At 38.7% G+C, this 20,168-nt stretch overlaps 1 protein-coding gene across 3 annotated transcripts in view; it reads right to left on the bottom strand.

The window, feature by feature from the left end:
* The window catches only part of Oxsr1 (oxidative stress responsive 1), a 120,702-nt gene that overhangs the window by 45,234 nt on the left and 55,300 nt on the right, over positions 1 to 20,168 (bottom strand). For all 3 annotated transcript variants that reach the window (XM_005386597.2, XM_013515207.1, XM_013515206.1), the window contains 3 exons: positions 16,866 to 16,975; positions 14,201 to 14,302; positions 1,621 to 1,754 (listed from right to left, as the gene is read on the bottom strand). In XM_005386597.2, the coding sequence (XP_005386654.1) occupies positions 1,621 to 1,754; positions 14,201 to 14,302; positions 16,866 to 16,975 (346 nt within the window). The remainder of the gene's footprint in view (positions 1 to 1,620; positions 1,755 to 14,200; positions 14,303 to 16,865; positions 16,976 to 20,168) is intronic.

Below are 20,168 nucleotides of genomic sequence, written 5' to 3'. Positions count from 1 at the left end.
TCTTTTTGTAATTTATGGATTCTTCATTATTTCTTGCATCCAAGGGCCTTTAAGTTTAAAAGATACTACCTGACATGTCTAGGCATTTATAAAAAGAGAATTTGTTCTTTTAGTTAACTAATTTGGCAGAAGTAAGTTTTCCTTACCTGTTTTAACCATTTACTCAGAAAGAAAAATAATTCTAAAAACATAGGTATGAACTTTGTTGCCTATTTTTCTTATCATTTCCAATATTATCAACAGTAAATTTTGAAGTCCTATTACATATAACCAGAAGCATAACCAAGGATGTCTAAGTCTTAGTTTTGCCATTCTTTAAAGAAAACAAAACTGAAAAACTTTTACTACTAAGCTCAGTGGAATATACAGCTGTTTCTTGGTATGCCCAAGGGAACTAGCTCTAGGACCCCTCACCTACCCCAAAATTTGCAGGTGCTGAAGTCTCTTACACATAAAATGATACAGTATTGTATTTGCATAACCTAAGCTATTCTCCCACATAACTTTAAATCATCTCCAGGTTACTTATAATATTTAATAGAATGTAAATGCTATGTAAATAGTTGTAACACTGTACTATTTAGGAAATAACAAGAAAAAAAATCTGTACATGTTTAGTACACATACAACTTTTTTCCAAAGTATTTTTGATCCATGGTTGACTGAATTTGTGGATGTGGAATCTGTGACTATGGAGACCTGATACACAAGTGAAACAGAAAAATTAGATACAGTAGGAACAGATCTCTAAATTATGAATCCAAACTTTGAGACTCGAGTTCTGCCTCTACGAGTAGGTAGCTAGGTGACCTCAAAGATGCTTGGTTCACAAATTTAATTCTTTCCATGATTCTAGTCACAAACTGAATTGGATGAGAACCAAATCAGATTCAATGATTAGGTTCAACGTTGATCTTACGAGGAAATTTGATTCAGTTCTCATTTAACATGGTTTACAGCCAGAATCATGGAAAGAATAACATTCATCAGCCAAGATACCACTCTACTAGGTGATATTCCTATTTACTTCATTTGCCATTCAATATCTGTCTAGTACTGTATCAACAAGAAAGCTATTTGACATTTTGATCCACTTGCTAAAATCTTTCTGATGTAGAAAGAAGTACAGTACTGTTGTTTGACACTAAACATAAATTTGCTATGTGTACTGCTTTTATTATTGCATTATAAATGACATGAAGGTATTTGTTTACTTATAAATTTGAAGTATATGGTAAGCCCCCCTTACTACTATGTTATCCTTCTTTTACTCTTTAAAAGAAAAAAAAGAAAAAAAAAATTTGAAGTATAAATTGAAAACAAGCCTATCCCACTGACCTGTCATTTCAGTAATACAAAATTCATGAAACACAATTTTATAGTTATAAGAAATTAACCGGCAAATAGCTGAACTATTCAGAGCACACTGTATACTATAAAGAAGATACTAATCAATTCAATCACTGCTAATCTTGTATAATGGTCTGTGTATACGTTAAAGTTTATATTTGGTTCTTCACAACAAATAATTCCATTGTATACATGAACATGATTCTTATACTTACCTCAATGGTTTACATATCAGATCAAAAGAACAATAAAGTTTAACTCATATTTTACCTTTTTTCTGGATCCTTTTGAAGGCACAATGAAATCATTTTTCTAAATGATTTTCCATATTTTTTCAGCATTTCTTTATCTTGAACACCAGTTTCCAAAGAAGGAGGATCATTCTGAAGTGTTAGCATTAAAACCTGTAAAAAATTTCAATAGTGTATAAGCTTCTGATGATTCAATAAAGTTTAACTACTGTGGTCAAGATTTCTCAATACAGCAAACCCCCTAGCCCAACATACAAGTACCTTTTACTGCCTCAATGTTCACATCTAGATCAATGATCTAGAACACACCATTATTCATATACCTTCCACATGAATAATATGCTATAGAAGATTGGCTTCCCAGAAAACTTGCCTACAAGATCCCTTGTATTGTATAACACTATGTCCTTTAGTTGGAACCCACTGTTCCTTCATGTCCCCCAGTCTTAATTCTTAAACACCTAAATCATCTTTTAAGAAAATATTAAAACTGCAGCAAAATTAAGAATACCATGTTGCTAACTTTACCTATTTATGGCCCTGTTTTTTCCTGACATCTTGTAATGTGGCCTTCTGTTCCAGAACCCCTCAAAAACTTCATTACAGAAATCACCAAGACTGTTCTAGTTAAAAAAGCCAGACTTTCCTGGTCCCCATTTTTGCTGTATCCCCTGTAGCAACTGACTATCTTGGTTACTGTGTCCAGGTTAAATCTCTTCTTTCTTTGACTTTCACAGCAATATACTAGTTTGATGCATACAGATACAGATAAAAGGAATGAAGGTCATATTTACAATATAAGATATAGGTTGTTTGTACTTTCTATATTGCTTGACTTTTTATAGAGAAGCATATGCCATTTTTGTAAATATAAAGCTAACAATAAAAAAATAAAAGGGGGCCATAATCAGTGTTATACTTTGATCTTGTGATTAAATTTATATTTACAGAAACAAAATTAATAAGGCCTGAAATGTTTTTCCTTCCAAGCAAACAGGTTAATGTATACGTCTGGCTACAATTACCAGAATACATAAAAAGTAAATCTCATTCTTCCCCACGCACAACCTTTTAAAAAATAAGCCATCTGATGGGTCTAAAAATAGCCTCCCACCTTGTAGCAGTAAAAACACCTCCTCTTCAAAACCTGGTAAACACTCACTCCTAAATCCTTAAGCCTGCAGAGGAAGGCCAGTCTTGAAATATAACTAAAGTTCAAGATTATCAGAATTATCACCAAATATACAGGTCAATGGGTATGCTTTGAATATGGAGACATACAAAAGTTTGTCATAAAATTTATTTACTGGTTTTGTCCCTCTCTACACTGTGAGAACCTTAAAGAGACACAATTACATCATTTATTAAGATGACACAGATGTAATTACCTAAGTGAAAATTTACAATAATGATTTTTAAACAAAATCATAGGGAATGTTATAAAGGAGGAAATCAAAGAAAAACAACTACAGCTATGAACAGAAAAACAGAATTCATGTACATAATATAACCAGGGAATGGTCACACAGATAACAATGATTTCCAGTGGTACTGACAGTACCATTTTGCAATATAAAAAACTCATTCTGTCACTAAACTAGCAGGATTATCAACCACAATTCAAATAACTACTAGATTAGTACACAGTAACAGTCCATTTAATTAAAGTTGCTTAGAAAAAAAAGTTGCTCAGTGTTCTACAACAAAGCAAAATTTGTTTTTATTTTTAGTCAATAAATAATGAGAATAAGAAGTATGTCTGGCACATGAACATTGTGCGTGGATTATTTATTATATAAAAAGCAATAAAAACAGTGCTTGACACAGATTAAGCACTTAATAAATGTTGACTATAATAATATGCAGTCCTTCCAACAACCTTATAAATAGAAATGACTGTCATCTCCAATAAGACTGCTCTGTTTTACAAAGGTGAGAAACATTAAAATGAGAGACGTTGGTCCATAATCTTACTAATCTAAGAACAGAGTCAGGAGAAGGTGAGACACAACATAAAAAGACCAACTACTATACAAGGTCAACCAACACTAAATACCAAATTCCATTATTTGAATTTTAACTCCTACAGGAGTCTGAAGGAGCACAGTACAGAACACTAAGGGTAAGAAAGGGTTCCACAAGGATGGTGGACTAGAAAGTACCAATTTCAGGCTGGGGGTATAGCTCAGCAGCACAGCGCCTGCCTGGCAAGTACGAGGTCCTGAGCTCGATTCCCAGTACCAAAACAAAACACAAACAAACAGAAAGTACCAACTTCTCTCCCTCACCTAAACAACTACAGGGCCAGAATCTGTTGAGTAAATATTTTGGAACTATGGAGTCGACTGAAGGGTTGCAACTTCAAGGACAGGCTTCGAAAGTGAACTAGTTAATTTCCGCTTAGCTCTGAAGCAGCTGCCCATCCTCCAGCCCAAACCCAGATTAAGAGCAGTGCATACACATATTCCAAGAGCTACCCCACACCTGGCTGCCAGGAGCCAGGTTAAAAAGAAGACCTTATCTTCTCAATATTGGAGATTGGTGCTCTCACTGCTCATGACTTCTGATCACGGAGGTGCATACTAAGAGATCAGCAGCTAATGTTGGTGCCAGCCTCTCTCCCTCTGTGTTATCACCATTTTCATTTCTCTCCTTTTGGGAGCCAAAAGTAAAAGAATGGGGAAAAATGCCTATAACAGAAAATTAGAGACCAACACTGAGAAGACATTAAGACTACACTCAAGGCTAATCTTTGGCATAGAGGCCACCTACAATAATTAAAAAACAAAATAACAAAAACCACTGAGTCCTAGGGTAGAAGAAGAAACTGAACTCCAGAGTTACCATATTATTCAAATGTACAGTTTTGAGCAATAACAAAAAATCATAAACCATAAGAGGAAATAATAAACTATGGTGCATTCAAAGGAAAAAAGAATTAGGCAAAGACTTTAAAACAATGGCCTTAAGAATGCTCAAAGAACTAAGAGAAGATGAGATGAAAGTCATGAAAATGATTTTTGAACAAAATAGAAATGTCAATTATGAGCTAGAAACCTCAAATGAAATTCAGAAGTTGAAAAACATAAAAGAAAGGGAAGGAATCTGAGCAAGCGAAAGGTGAGTGAACTTAAAGATAGAACAAAGAAACTGAGCAAGAAACAGAAAGGAAAAAGATCAAGAAAACGGAAAGTCTAAGGGACCTGTAGGACACCATTAAGAGGACCAAATATATACACTCTGGGAGTCTCAGAAGGAGAGAGACAAATGCAAGGGAAAAAGTGTTAAAACTTTTTCAAATTGCCAGGCATGTAATCCTAGCACTTGAGCCTGTGATCCCAGCACTCAGGAGGCTGAGGGAGGAGGATCACCATGAGTTTGTGGCCAGCCTGAACTACATACATACTGAGACCCTATCTCAAAAAAAAAAAAAAAACCAAGAAACAAAAAACTAAAACATTTCAAATCTGATAAAAGAGATGAATATAAACACCCAAGCTTAACTCCAAAAATATACTGCCTCACAAGTTGTGACAGTTGATTGATTGTGTCAACTGGAGAAGTTTAGTTAAGAGAAGCTTAACTGAACTAGCTCAACAATTCCACACCCTAGAGTGTGGAAGGCACACTCTAGGGCAGCTCATTGCCTGGATGCTATAAAGGGGAAATGAGGAAGGATGAGCTCCAGTCTTTGCCTTCACCTTAGGTGGCATCTCTTGGCTTCCACTGCACTCTTCAGCTTTCCATCACAGACCTTCGGCCTCCTGATATGGACTTGCACAGAGCACTGCAGTGAGCTTCCAGCCTTGGTCTGAATCCTTTGGTCTCCAGTGTGCAGACAGAGCCTCTGCACACTTCCTCGGCCAACTCTGTGGGTGACCATCGTAAGCTGATCTTGTAATTTCTTATACATTTGTATACCTTGTGTTATATCTCTTTCTCTAGTAAAACACTGACTGATACAGATTCTGGTACCAGAAGTGGCTCTAGAGAAACAGTATTATAATGATGCAAGTCTTTAATGGCTTTAGGGGTTCCTAGAGTTGGCTAATCTGATGAGACTAAATCTCTCCTAATTCTGTGGAGAATACCAATAATCCTTGGTGTGAACTGTTTGAATTAATATGCTATGTAGATCCACTTGATTATCTTAACTCACCACTTGTGAGAGGTAAGGAATTTAGCAACTCCATACATCAAAGTTTCAGTGGCCGAGTGGGAAATACAATGATGCTAGATGGATGGTCTGAGTATCTCTGGACAAACTAGTGAAGAAAAACAATGAGTTCAAAACATGCACAGGAAATCTAAAGTCTTCTCACTCTAAGGACAAATTTTAATAAAGGAAAATAAGGAGTTCAAAGATAAAAAAATTCCCCCTTAAGAAATTAAAAACTTTCTAAGCATGTCCTAAAAGAAAATCTCTCTCAGCCAAAAGGCTGAGATTGCTGGGCATGGTGGCGCATGCCTGTAATCCCAGCACTTGGGCGGCTGAGGCAGGAGGATTACTGCAAGTTCAAGACCAGCCTGGGCTACAAAGTGAGCTCAAGGCCAGCCTGAACTTCATAGCGAGACTCTTGTCTCAAAAATCTTTAAAAAAGAAATAAAGAAAGTCTGAGATTGTATAAACCCAAACAGGAGCCCTCATAATTCAACTGGCTGAACTACAACCTAAGTTTAATGATCAACCTCAAAGGGTATCTGAACCAAAGGTGAGGACACTCACCAGAAAAGAATGGGATCTCACAAACTGGGATAGAGACAAGTGAGAGGATCCTGAAGGAGGCTGAGGATGTTGAGCTCCTAGACACTAATGAGCTTATATTCCCAGAGGACGAGATTTCCTCACACACAGTGGCAGACGCAGCCCCACCCTCATCCCCTGCAGTGTTAGCCTCTTCTAGTATGCCTGAGGAAACTAATCCCCTGTTGACCAAGGAGGATAACGCTGACACTCCTCAGGACCCACCCTCACCACCCACATTTGCCTCTAGCACTATAACCAGGCTCAAGTCACAGAAGGCTCCTAAGGGTGAGGTATATAGTGTAACCCATGAAGAAGTCCACTACTCTCCTAAAGAACTTCTCAAGTTTTCTAACTGTTGTAAGCAGAGGCCTGATCAGATTTTATGAGTGTGAGATAATGGTGGCAAAAACATACCTGGATCAGGCTGAGTTTGTTGATATGGGCCATTAAGCAGGGATTCTGAATTTAGTGTTGCAGCTCATGGAGTAAAGAAAGGTGTTAATAATTTAGATGGTTGGCAGAAGTACGGATCAAAAGATGGCCTACTGTGAATGATTTAGACATACCTGATATTCAATGGTTTACTGCTGATGAGTGGATTCAGAGGCTTAAGGAAATTCGAATGCTAGAGAGGATCTGTCATGTTAAACCTAATCCTCCATATTGGGATTATCCAGAAAATGTACCCTTCACTAACACCTTAAGAAAAAGATTTGTAAGGAGAGCACCAGCATCCCTGAAGAGCCCTGTGACTGCTTTTCTCTGTATTCCAGACCTTACAAAGTGGACCACAGTTACTCAACTGGGAAACTTAAGGGTACTGGTCTTGACTGGATTCCAGAGTAGCAGAGCTAAAGTGGCAGCACTTAATCACCAAAGGCAGAGTACATGTATTTACCATAATGGACAGCAGAAGTAGAACAATGGTCTGACACACATAGAGCTATGACACTGGCTGATCAGCCTGGTATTCCCAAAAGTGAAACAGATGGGAACCCCATAAAACTTTTAATAGATTTATACAATAAAAATAAATAAATAAATAAATAAAAATTAAGGGCTAATGAACAGAAACCTGCTTCAAATTGTACTAATAGGGACTCATGACCCCTCAACCTGTTTCTGGATTTGAGCCAGTTTAAAGACCCAGAACCCCTTGAATGAAGAAGGATCCTTGGCAAAGGATCTTAATACACCAAAAATTTATAGTCAGTCTTTCTCCCATACTTCCCCAGAGGGACCTAAGGCCTCTTGCCCAAGTAACTGTACATTCAAGGAAGGAAAATGATCAGACATTTCAGGAGCTACTGGAGATCAGTTCTGAGCACTGATTCCAGGGGATTTAAAACATCACGGTGGCCCTCCAGTAAGAATATGGGCCTATGGAGGTCAGGTGATAAAGGGGGCATCTAGCAAAAACCCATTCACAGTGGGTCCAGTAGGTCCTCAAATCCATCCTGTAGTCATTTCCCCTGTTCTGGAATATGTAGTTAGGATAGATATACTTACTACTTGGCAGCATCCTTACATTGGTTCCCTAATGCATAGTACAAGGGCTATTATGGTTGGGAAAGCCAAATGGACGCCACTAGAGTTGCCCTTGCCTGGTAAAATAGTAAACCAAAAGTAGTATCACATTCCTGGAGGGATTACAGAGATTACTGCCACCATGAAGGCCTTGAAGGATGCAGGGGGATGGTGGTCCCCAACACATCTTGATTTAATTTTCCATTTGGACAATACAGGAGATAAATGGGTTTTAGAGAATGATGGCAGATTACCATAAACTAAATCAGGTGGTGACACCAATTGCAGCTGCTACATCAGAGGTGGCTTCCTTGCTTGAACAGATTAACACATCTCCTGGTACATGGTATGCAGCTATTGATTCGGCAAATGCTTTCTTCTCCATACTGATTAATAAAGACCATCAGAAACAACTTGCTTTCAGCTGGTAAGGCCAGTAACACACCTTCACTGTCCTATCTCAGGGTTACATTAACTCTCCAGCCCTGTGTCACAACTTAGTTTGTAGGGCTCTTGATTGCCTTTCTTTCCCACAGGGTATCACACTGATCCATTACATTGATGATGTTATGCTGATCAGGCCAAGTAAGCAGAAGGTAGCAGCCACTATGGATTTATTAGTAAAGCATTTGAGAGTGAGGATGGGAGACATAACTAATGAAAATATAAAGTCCTTCTATCTCAGTGAAATTTCTAGGAGTCCAGTAGTGTGGGACATGTAGAGATATCCCTTCTAAGGTAAAATATAAGTTGTTGTATCTGGCTCCTCCTACAACCAAAAAAGAGGCACAACACCTAGTGGGCCTATTTGGATTTTGAAGGCAACACATTCCTCACTTAGGTGTCTTATTCCAGCCCATTTACCAAGTGACTCAGAAAGCTGCTAATTTAGAGTTGGACACAAAACAAGAAAAGGCTCTGCAACAGGTCCAGGCTGCTTTGCTGGCTGCTCTTCCACTGGGGCTATATGATCTAGTAGCAGATCCAATGGTACGTCAAATGTCGGTGGCCAGAAGAGATGCTGTTTGAAATCTCTGGCAGGCCTCCATAGCTGAATCACAGAGGTCTTTTGGATTTTGGAGCAAGGCTCTGCCATCATCTGCAGACAACTACTCTCCTTTAGAAAAATAGCTCTTGGCCTGCTACTGGGCCTTAGTGGAAAATGAACACTTGACCATGAGATACCAGGTCACCATGCAACCTGAGTTTCCTATCATAATCTGTGTATTATCTGATCCACTGAGTCATAAGGTTGGACATGCACAGTAACAGTCTAACATTAAATGGAAATGGTACATACATGATCGAGCCAGTGTAGGTCCAGAGAGTAAAAGTAAATTATATGACGAAGTTGCCCAGATGCCTACAGCTCCTATGCCTACTACACTACCTTCCATTTCCCAGCATGCATGTATGGCCTTGTGGGATGTACCATATGATCAGCTCTCAGAGGAAGAGAAGGCTAGGACCGGGTCTGCACGTTATGCAGGCACTACCTATAAATGGACAGCTGTAGCATTGCAGCCTATTTCCAGGATATCCCTGAAGGACAGTTTTTAAGGGAAATCATCACAGTAGGCAGAGTTGTGGCTAGTGTACCTGGTAGTACATTTTGCCTGGAAGGAGAAATGGCCTGTTATGTGACTGTATATTGATTCATGGGCTCTAGCCAATGATTTGGCCAAATGGTCAAGAACCTGGAAGGAACATAACTAGAAAACTGGTGACAAAGTATTTGAGGAAAAGGTATGTGGTAGACCTCTCCATATGGACAAAGGATGTAACAATATCTATTCCCCATATAAACACTCACCAAAAGGTGACCTCAGCAGAAGACTAACAATCAAGTGGATAAGAGGACCTATTCCGTGGATACTGGCCAACCTCCTTCAGCCACCCCTGTCATTGCCCAATGGGCCCATGAACAGAGTGGCCATGGTGGCAGGGATAAAGGTTACACATAGGCTCAGTAACACAGACTCGCACTCACCAAAGGTGATCTGGCTATCAGCCAGATGAATGCCCAATATGCCAGAAGTAGAGACCAATACAGAATATCTGATATGGCGCCACTCCCTGGGGTGATCAACCTGGGAATTATGGCAAGTTAATCATATTGAACCACTTTCATCATGAAAGCGACTGCACTTTGTCCTCACTGATACCGACATGTATTCTGAATATGGATTTGCCTTCATATATGTAATGCTTCTGCCAAAACTACTATCCATGGACTCACAGAATGCCTTATCCACTGTCAAGGAATTCCACGTGTCATTGCCTCTGACCAAGGAACACATTTTACAGCCAAAGAAGTGAGGGAATAGGCTCATGCTTATGGAATTCACTGGTCTCACCATGTTCCTCATCATCCAGAAGTGGCTAGATTGACAGAAAAGTAAAATGGTCTTTTGAAGACACAGTTACAATGCCAGCTAGGTGGCAATAGCTTGCAGGGCTGGGGCAAGATTCTTCAAAAGGCTGTATATGTTTTGAATAAGCATCTACTATATGATATTGTGTCTCCTCCCACAGCCATAACACAAAGATCCAGGAATCATTACCAGGAAATAGGAATGGTACTACTCACCACTACCCCCAGTGATACACTAGGAAAATTTTTACTTCCTGTTCCCATGACCTTATGTTCTGTTGGCTTAAAAGTCTTAGTTCTAGAGGGGGTAAGTCTTGTACCAGGAAGCACAACAATGATACCATTGAACTGGAAGCTAAGACTTCCACCTGGTCATTTTGGTCTCCTCATGTCTCTGAGGAAACAAGCTAAAAATGGAGTCGCAGTGTTGTCAGGGGTGACTGACCCAGGCTAACAAGGGGGAAATTGCACTACTACTCCACAATGGATGAAAGGAAGAATATACTTGGAGTGCAGGAGATCCTTTAGGGCACCTCCTAGTTATTATCATGCGCTGTTATTAAAGTCAATGGGAGCTGGGAATGGTGGCACATACCTGTAAGCCCAGTACTTGGGAGGCTAAGGCAGGAGGACTGCCACCAGTTCAAGGCCAGCCCAGGCTACACAGAGTTCGAGCCTAGCCTGAACTACATAGTGAGACCCTTTCTACAAAAAAAAAAAAATAGACAGTGGAAAACTACAACCTAATCTACACAGAACAGAAAATGGTCCAGAGCCTTCAGGAATGAAGGTATGGGTCACTCTACCAGGGAAACAACCAATTGCTGCTGATGTGCTTGCCGAAGGCCAATGGAATACAGAATGGGTAGCAGAAGCGGGTAGTTCTAAATACCAGCTATGACCCCATGATCAGCTATAGAAACAAGGATTGCACTATTTCTCTCTTAATATGTTTCTAATGTAATACAATGTTGACAGATCTAATAAGGATTGTTAAACCTATGTTATAATGTTCAAGTTGTGGAAAGTTAAGAGTAAGTGTCACCCAAAGAAAACTTGCCTTCTATTCTGGGGAGGGGATTAGTGCATTTCTGTTTGTACATGGGGTAGTTATAACATGTTAGATGTAATTACGAGCTTGTCTTTTTACATAGTGACTGATTTAAAGAAATGCATCTGGTTGCCAAGCTGACAAGGGGGGGACTGTGATGGCTGGTTTACTGTGTCAAAAAAGTTTAACTAAGAGAAGCTTAACTGTATCAGCTCAGCAATTCCACACCCTAGGGTGGCTCATCACCTGGATACTATAAAGGGGAAAAGATGGATCTGTTTCTGTTTCTTCAGCAGAGCTCCAGTCTTCACCTTCACCTTGGACATCATCTCCTGGCTTCCTGCACAGACCCATCAGCTTCCTGATACGGACTTGCACAAAACGCTGCAGTGAGCTCCAGACCTTGGTCTGAATCCTTCAGTCTCTAATATGCAGACAGAGACTCTGCACTGTCCCTCATCCAACTCTGTGAATGGCCACTGTAAGCCAATCTTGTAAATTCTTATATATTTGTATATCATGTGTTATATCTGTTTGCCTAGTAAAATAGTGACTGATACACCAGCAAAGACAGCAAAGACACACACTGAAAGTAAAGAGATGGACAAAGATATTCTACAAAAATGGAAGCCAAAAGTTAAACAGGGGTAGCTACACTTAGATAAAACAGTCTTAGAGTCAAAACTGTAAAAAAAGACAAAGAAGATTACTATATACTGACAAACCATTTCAACAAAAAGATATAACAATTGTAAACACATACTCAAAGCCAAAGCACCCTATGATATAATGAAACTGGTATTAGATATAAAAGGTTCCAATACAAAAAACATTGGAAGCTTCCAAACTGCCCCCCCACTTCCACAGGTACAGCAAGGAACCATTCCAATAAAATCATCAACACAGTGTAATTGACATGGGAATGCTGCAGACCTCCAGCATCATGGACAGCATCACCCACAAGCTGAAGATCTCAGTCCTCACTTGCACTGAGGACTCTCCAGGATGGACCACACATGAGGACACAAAACAAGTCTCAGGAAATTTGTAACTAAAACCGTATCAGTTTATTCCAAAAATGGAATAAAAACAAAAACCAACGAGAAAAACCTTAGAAAGTTTACAGATACAGGGAAATTAAACAAATTCTTAAAAAAATCAATAGCAAATTACAAAATTTCCTTGGAATCACAATATACCAAGACCCATGAAATAACAGCAAGAGCAGTATAGTGGACCCTTGAATTAAGAACCTAATTCATTCCAAGGGCTGGCTGTAACTCAAGATGTCAACCGAAGGCTCAGGCTCCTCTACACAGCCTTCAAAGCCTCTCTCCTGTATACATGCTGATCTCAGTGTCCTTAGAGGGACACTGGCCCAGGATTTCTCAATTAACCCCATTCAAGAAAGGATGTTGCAATGTTCCTTCCAGAATTCTTTAAGGGTTAAATCTCTATCTGAGACCATCTGGAAGTACAAGCGGTTGGCATTCGGGTCATAACTTAAGGCTTTGTGGTTGTAAGTTAAAACTAAAATTCCAGACACAAGCTGTTCATATGTCAGGTTGATCATAACTCAAGGGTCCACTATTAAGGAAAAAGTTTACACCAATAAGTGCCTGTATCAAAAAATAGAAATACTCCAATAAATAATCCTATGCTATAACTCAAGGAAACAAAAGAATAACCCAAAATGAATACAAGGAAAAATAATAAAGACCACAGCAGAAATAAATATGAGACTATTAACGCAAGCCAGGTATGGTAGTACAGATCGGTAATCCAGCACTCTAGAGGGCTGAGGAAGGATCAGAAAGTTTAAGCTCAGCCTGGGCAACTCAGTGGCTTAGTGAGACTCTGTATCAAGATTAAATAAATAAATAAATAAATAGGGCTGATCCCACAGGGCCTTCACACTGACCTACATCACACTTTACAGAGGAAAAATCAAACCCACAATAAAGCACCATCTCATCCTAATTTAAATGGCTACAAACAAGATGATAAGGATAAAAAATGCTATTAAGACACAGGAAAGGGAAAGTCTTATCATATTGCAGGAATGCCACTAGTACAGCCATTCTGGGGCAAAAGAACCACCAAGTGATCTAGCTATCCCACTACTAGGTGCATATCCAAAGAAAACGAAACCTATATATAAAAGGTACTTGCAAAAAAATTTTTAAAATGAAAGTTATTTGCACTCCCATGTTTATTTCCCCACTATCCACAATAACCAAGATACATAATCAACCTAAGTGTCCATCAATGGATAAATGGATTTTTAAAAATGTGTTTATATACACAATGGAAAATTATTCAGCCTTAAAAAAAGAACAAAATCCTGTCATCTGCAGTAATGTGCACAGAACTGGAACGCAATGCTAAGTGAAATGAGCCAGAACAGAAAGACAAATATCACACGTTTTTACTCATATACAGAAGCTGAAAATGCCGATCTCAAAGAAGAAGAGAGTCGACTAGTGGTCACCAGAGGCTGAGAATGGGAATCAAAGGTGGCTAACACATACCAAAATACAGTTAGATAGGAAACAATTTTAGTGTTCTATAGGATAGTGAGGTGACTGGTTTGCAACAAATTTTTTTAGCTGACACCATAAAAATAGTATTTCTGGATCAAACCAAGGACCTTAGGCATATAAGGCAAGTGTCCTATAACAGTTTTTCCTTCAGTCCCTCTTTCCTTTGTAATATAAAAAGAGGAATGGTGGAAAATCTGCATCACTCTACAATATAGCTGCACCCTGAGGACATTATGTTAAATAAGACAGTCTCATGAAGATAAACACTGTACAATTTCATTTATGAGGTAGTAAGAGTAGTCAAAAATCAGGGAACTAGGACTTCTGCAGTGACACTACTCTGAATGTGAGTCTCACCTTCATTGGTGGATACTTATGATAAGGAGCTGCCCCTGTGGCCAGTTCAATTGCTGTAATTCCAAAACTCCAAATATCAGCTTTAAAATCATAACCTCGGACCTGCAAACAACAAAAAGTACGTTATGATGGTTGCTAGTCTATGAGCACTTTAAAAAAATAGCTTCCACTAGTGGTCAAGAACAATCAACCCCAATTGTGATGATGCATGCTGTAATCCATGCAGAATGATTACGAGTTTAAGGTTTGCCTGAGTTACATGGCAAGACCCTGTCAAAAAAGGGAAGATTTTAAAAAATAAATAAATAATGTACATAAGCTTTAAATAAAAAAAGTAGAGTAGGCAAAAGCTAAATACAGTTGGTAACAGAAGCAAGAAAAAGCAGTTCTAATGTTCACCAAAAACAAAGAAATAAGAAATTATTAACCTTGGTATACTTATGGTCAATTAAAAGCAATGCTTACTAATTCTACATGAAAATATGAAAAACAGGCCAGCTGTGGTGGCACACGCCTGCAACCCCAGCACTCAGAAGGCTGAGGCAGGAGGATCATTGCAAGTTTGAGATCAGCCTGGGCTACAAAGTGAGCTCAAGGCCAGCCTGAACTGTATAGTGAGAGTGTCTAAAAAAGACCAAAAAAAAAAAGAAGAAAATGTGGAAAACAATTTATAATAAAATCCTTAAGAAAAAAATATAATCTGACATAATTATAACAGATACATAATCTATTTTAATAAACATACAAGAACTAAAACAAAAACCTTTTACAGTGATCCTAAGTCTTTTGTTTGTTTTGTTTTGTTTTTAGACAAAGTCTCTCTACATAATTCAGGGTTCAGGTTGGCCTTGAACTCACTATGTAGTCCAGGCTGACCTCAAACTCATAGCAATCCTTCTGCCTCAGCCTTCCAAGTCCTGGGATTATAGATACATACCAGAACCTGAACCCTAGTTCTTTCCTCTCTGGCTCTTTTCCTACTGTAGTACTTCCCAGAGGCATGAAGGGGAGCTTTTCAGGACCATGTCCTTCTGCCATGATGTTCTTATCTTGAGGCCAGCTGACCATAGACTAAAACTTCTGAAACCATGAACAAAAATAAACCCTTGCACCAGGCAGGGCGTGGTGGCGCATGCCTGTAATCCCAGCACTCAGAAGGCTGAGGCAGGAGGATCACTGAGAGTTCGAGGCCAGCCTCAGCTACAAAGTGAGCTCACGATCAGCCTGAACTGCATAGCGAGACCCTGTCTCAAAAACACACACACACACACACACACACACACACACACACACAACAAAAACATACACAAACCCTTGCACCTTTAAATTGCTTTTACCAGGTACTTTAGTCATAGCAACTAAAAGCTGACCAATACACCTCCCCCATCTGCTGCAGCAGATAATGTTCCCTAGCTCAGGAACCCTCTTTATCAAACACACCAGGTACACTTCTTGTTTATCCCTGAGTAGGTGGTTTCTACTCCCTTACAGCTAATCACATCCTCCGAAAGATACCCAGGGGGCATTTCTCTTTCTCTAAGGGAAGTGTTTCTCCCTTAGCCCATGTCTGTTTACTCTGTTCTTGAGTGTAACCTCACATCCCTGTGTAGCATACAGAGTCTTCTCCCAGGTTGTGACTAACAAACTGCTGTCAGTCTCATTTGTACAGTGTCAGATGCTGTGTACTCAGCCACCCTATTACCTTGAGTAGGAAAACTTCCCTTAACAATAGGGTAAATACAGATGATTAAAGCAGAGTAAAACATGAATTTAGTTCTAAACATATCGGGTTTGATACAAGACATTTACATAAAGCATCCATATAGAACTGGAAACAACTACCTGGAAATAGAAGGCAAGACTGGATTAGATGTAATTTAGGGATCATTAATAAGCAGAAGCAGAGATGAGAGTATCCATGGAATACATGCAGTCACAGAACAGAAGAGCCCTAGAATATGATTCTGGGAGAGAACGCCATTTAGGAGTAGATGGATAGTCAGAAAAAGAAGTCAGGAAAATGGCCTAATACTCAAGAAGAATGAGGGCATTACAGTAAGAAAGCTAAAGAAGTGAATAATGTTGAAATACTCCCAAGTTTCAAATGCCACCAACTAGACAAATAAGCTATTTCTGTTTGAAACAAATAGCTTCAAATGCCACCAACTAGACAAATAAGCTATGTAATTAGTGAGCACTGGACCTGAGAATTAACAGTTTCCTCAAAGTGACAGCAAGAGTGACAACAGGCTGCAGTTATGTGCAAATGGGAAAAGGGCAGGTACAGATAACTAGTCCTTCAAGAAATATAGTGGTGAAAACTACATGTAAAATGGATAGGTCATTTAATTCATACAAAGAACTTTTTTTAAGGCTGAGCCTGGTAGCACACACCTGTAATCCCAGCACTTGGGAGGCTGAGGCAGGAGGATCGCAGAGAGTTTGAGGCCAGTCTGGGCTACACAGAGAGACCTTGTCTGTGAAGTTCTGGGTTTTGTTTTTTTTTAGGGGGGGAGGTGGGTATTTTTAAAAGTATTAAACAAGAAACAGAGACATGAATTTCCCAAACACAAACCAGTATACCAAACAACAACAAAGACTACTAAGTGTTTTCACTTTTGTAACAAAACCCTGAACCACTTTAAAAAGACAAAAATCACAGTACCTGTTCCATAACCTCAGGTGCCATCCAGCAAGGTGTGCCAACAAAGGTCTTTCTCACTTTATTTCGGGTAATATCACCACCAGTTGCTAAAAAAGCACTAACCCCAAAGTCTGAAATATAATACAAGAACATGGTATTACAAAGACAGTAACTACCTCAAAGAATAGGAAGGGAGCCGCCATCCTACACATAAATAAGAACACAGCACATTTCCTCTTCATTTTGGTATAATTGTGACTAAATTAAGGCATAGCTTAAGAGCTCCCTCACTCCACTCTCTTCCACACCCGTGCATCATCATCTCACATTCTGTTCCTTGCTCATCCATTCTCTGTACCACTCTCATGTTCATCCTCCCTTTCTTCTTTCATTTTCTTTCAATTATCACTGACCTGACACTCTCAGCTTAAACAATCCTACAAAACAAAATCCATCGTTTTAGCTTGTCATTCAAAAAGTCCTCAAGAAGCTGTCACCAAATCAATTAGAATTACTAACCCTAATCATATTCTAACTGAGCCTCTTTACAGATATGTGGCATTGGTGAACTCAGTTTACCTCTTTTAAGCCTCAGGATTTCTCTACACAAATTTTATCTCAAATTACTGAAGCCAAGTGGCTCAGGAGGACTGCTTATCTCACTGGGATTCCTCCCCTAAGAACAGCTCCGCTTATATACCTGTGTTCTGTGATCTTGACCCCAGGATATAGCTGATTTGAGCCAGGTTTAGACACCTTAATTCAAGCTAGACCAACCATAGTCTCCTGCAAATCTAAAGCTTAAATGGGAAAATAAGAAAACTGAGGATCACTAGCCCTGAGTCATCCTAACAGGAGCATCTTGAAGGTCATCAGTCACCACAATTAGGTTCTTGCTCACCCTAAGGCTTACTGTTAGTCACTTCTTTGATTCTGTGTATTGCCAGTGTATTTCAAAATTTCCTGCTTTGTTAGGTGATAGTTTCTGATCAACCAAACAACCTCAACAATATAGAGAGACTTCTATATACTTTAACCAACAATTTTAATACACCTTATCTTGTTTTATGTCCAGTTTGGAACATTCTGCAGTATGAAAAATGGGCCTATATTTGAAAAGAGAATGAATTATATACAAACTCAGTGTGAAAGATAATTTTACTACTACTTTAAACTTCTTGATTCAAAAGTCTATGAATTCACACATCTTACAGCAATCATTTGCTTGTTACTATGTAAAACAACAAGTCTATACAAAACAGGTGTTTTTAAAAATAATCTTACTAGAACTTTAAGATGTTCCATTGGTAAAAACCATAAAAAAATAAACATTTAAAAGTACATTCAAGGAAAATAACTACATTCAGTTCATTCAGCTCTACCACTTGCTAACTGAACTTGAGCGGTTCTTTTCTATCCTTGCTCTACAATTTTTTCATCTGTAAAAAGTGGCTAATAATGACACCTATCCAAGTAATGCCATTTTTAAGGATTAAATGAATTATTTGTAGAATATGCCCTATAATATACTAAGCACTCGGTAACTACTAGGTACTTTTACTACTAACTAATGGAACAAACCTACACCATAAAATACAATTTCAATAAAGTACAAAATGTGACTTTGGTGCCTACAAGATGACATGATCAAACATGATGATCAGAAGAGATATGGTCAGGGGCTGGGAATATAGCTCAGCAGCAAGATGCCTGCTTGGCAAGTGTGAGGTCCTGAGTTCAATTCCTGGTTCCAAAAAAAAAAGAGATACAGTCCCTGAATTATACAAAGGGGAGAATCTGGTATTTACAATGTACTATAATAAATGCTACAAAAAGGTATAAAAATATTATAACCCCTAAAACTACATATGCCCTTATAATAAAACACAGGGGTTCTGTACCTGTACCAAATCCTCACAATTAATGTAATCGTTACTTACTGCAAACATGTACTAATAAAAATGTCTTAATTTTCCAAAAAAAAAAAAAAACAACACAGGAAGAGCTTCACAACACGGGTTTTAGTAATGATTTCTTAGACATGACACCAAATCCCAGGCAACAGAAGAAAAAGTCAATAAATCCCACTTCATCAAAAATTTTTTAAATGTCACTATTTTTTGCTTCTAGTCTCAAGAATCAAATTCTCAACCTCAAGCCTGCCAGGCAGGTGCTATGCCACTGAGCTACATCCCTGGCTCTAAAATGTCACTATTAACAGAGTGAAAAACAACCCACAGTTTGGAAGAAAATCTATATAAACTATATGTCTGATAGGGATCAATACAATATATTAAAGAATTCCTACAATTCAACAGGAACAAAAACAAAATCCAATTAAGAATGGTAAAAGGGGGCTGGGGATTTAGCTCAGTGGCACAGCCCCTGCCTGGCAAGCGCAAGGTCGTGAGTTCGATTCCCAGTGCCGGAAAAAAAAAAAAAAAAAAATGGTAAAAGGACTTTTCACCAAAGAAAATAAATGGTTAATAAATAGATACATGAAAAGACACTCAACATCACCCACCATTAGGCAATTACAAATCAAACCATGGTCAGATAGGTACTACCGCATACTCATTACAATGGTTATGAATTTAAAAATACAATTAGTGTGACTAGGGTGTGGAGAAACTAAAACCCCTGCACACTGGTAAGTATATAAAATGGTCCAGCTATGTGTAAAATAACATGGCAGATCCTCAAAAACTCAAACACAGCATCATCATATGATCCAGCAATTCCACTTATACATATCCAGGAAGAAATGGAAACATGGACTCCAGCAGATGTAAACACTTGCTCACATCAGTACTGTTGACAATAGACAAAAGGTACAAACAACCTAAACATCCACTGACGGACAGATAAACAAAATGTGGTATATATACACAATGGAATCATTATTCCGCCTTAAAAATTAATGTAATTCTAACACATGCTACAGCATGGATGCACCCTGAAAACAGTATGCTAAATAAAATGATCCACTCACAGGAGAACTAACACCATATGTTTCCACTTAAAATGTACTTAAGTAGCTAAATTTATACAGCCAAAAAGTAAAATGGTGGTGGGGGAGGGGGCAGGTTGGGAAATAATTTTAACAGGTACAGAGCACTAGTCCAGGAAGCGGAAAAGTTCAGGATGGATGGTGATGCGGATTGCCCAACATAAATGTACTTGATACCACAGAACTATACACTTAAGAATGATTAAAATAGTAAATTTGGAGCTGGGGACATAGGTCAGAGGCACAAGTGCCGCCTGGTAAACACAGGGTCCTGAGTTTGATTCCCAGTAACCCCCCCCCAAAAAAAACATATA

Source organism: Chinchilla lanigera, unplaced genomic scaffold (genome assembly GCF_000276665.1).
Source record: "Chinchilla lanigera isolate Chin_1 unplaced genomic scaffold, ChiLan1.0 scaffold00026, whole genome shotgun sequence".
In the NCBI taxonomy this organism is placed as follows: domain Eukaryota; kingdom Metazoa; phylum Chordata; class Mammalia; order Rodentia; family Chinchillidae; genus Chinchilla; species Chinchilla lanigera.
The sequence above is the reverse complement of the archived record's forward strand: the minus strand, read 5'-3'. Positions and strand labels throughout refer to the sequence as shown.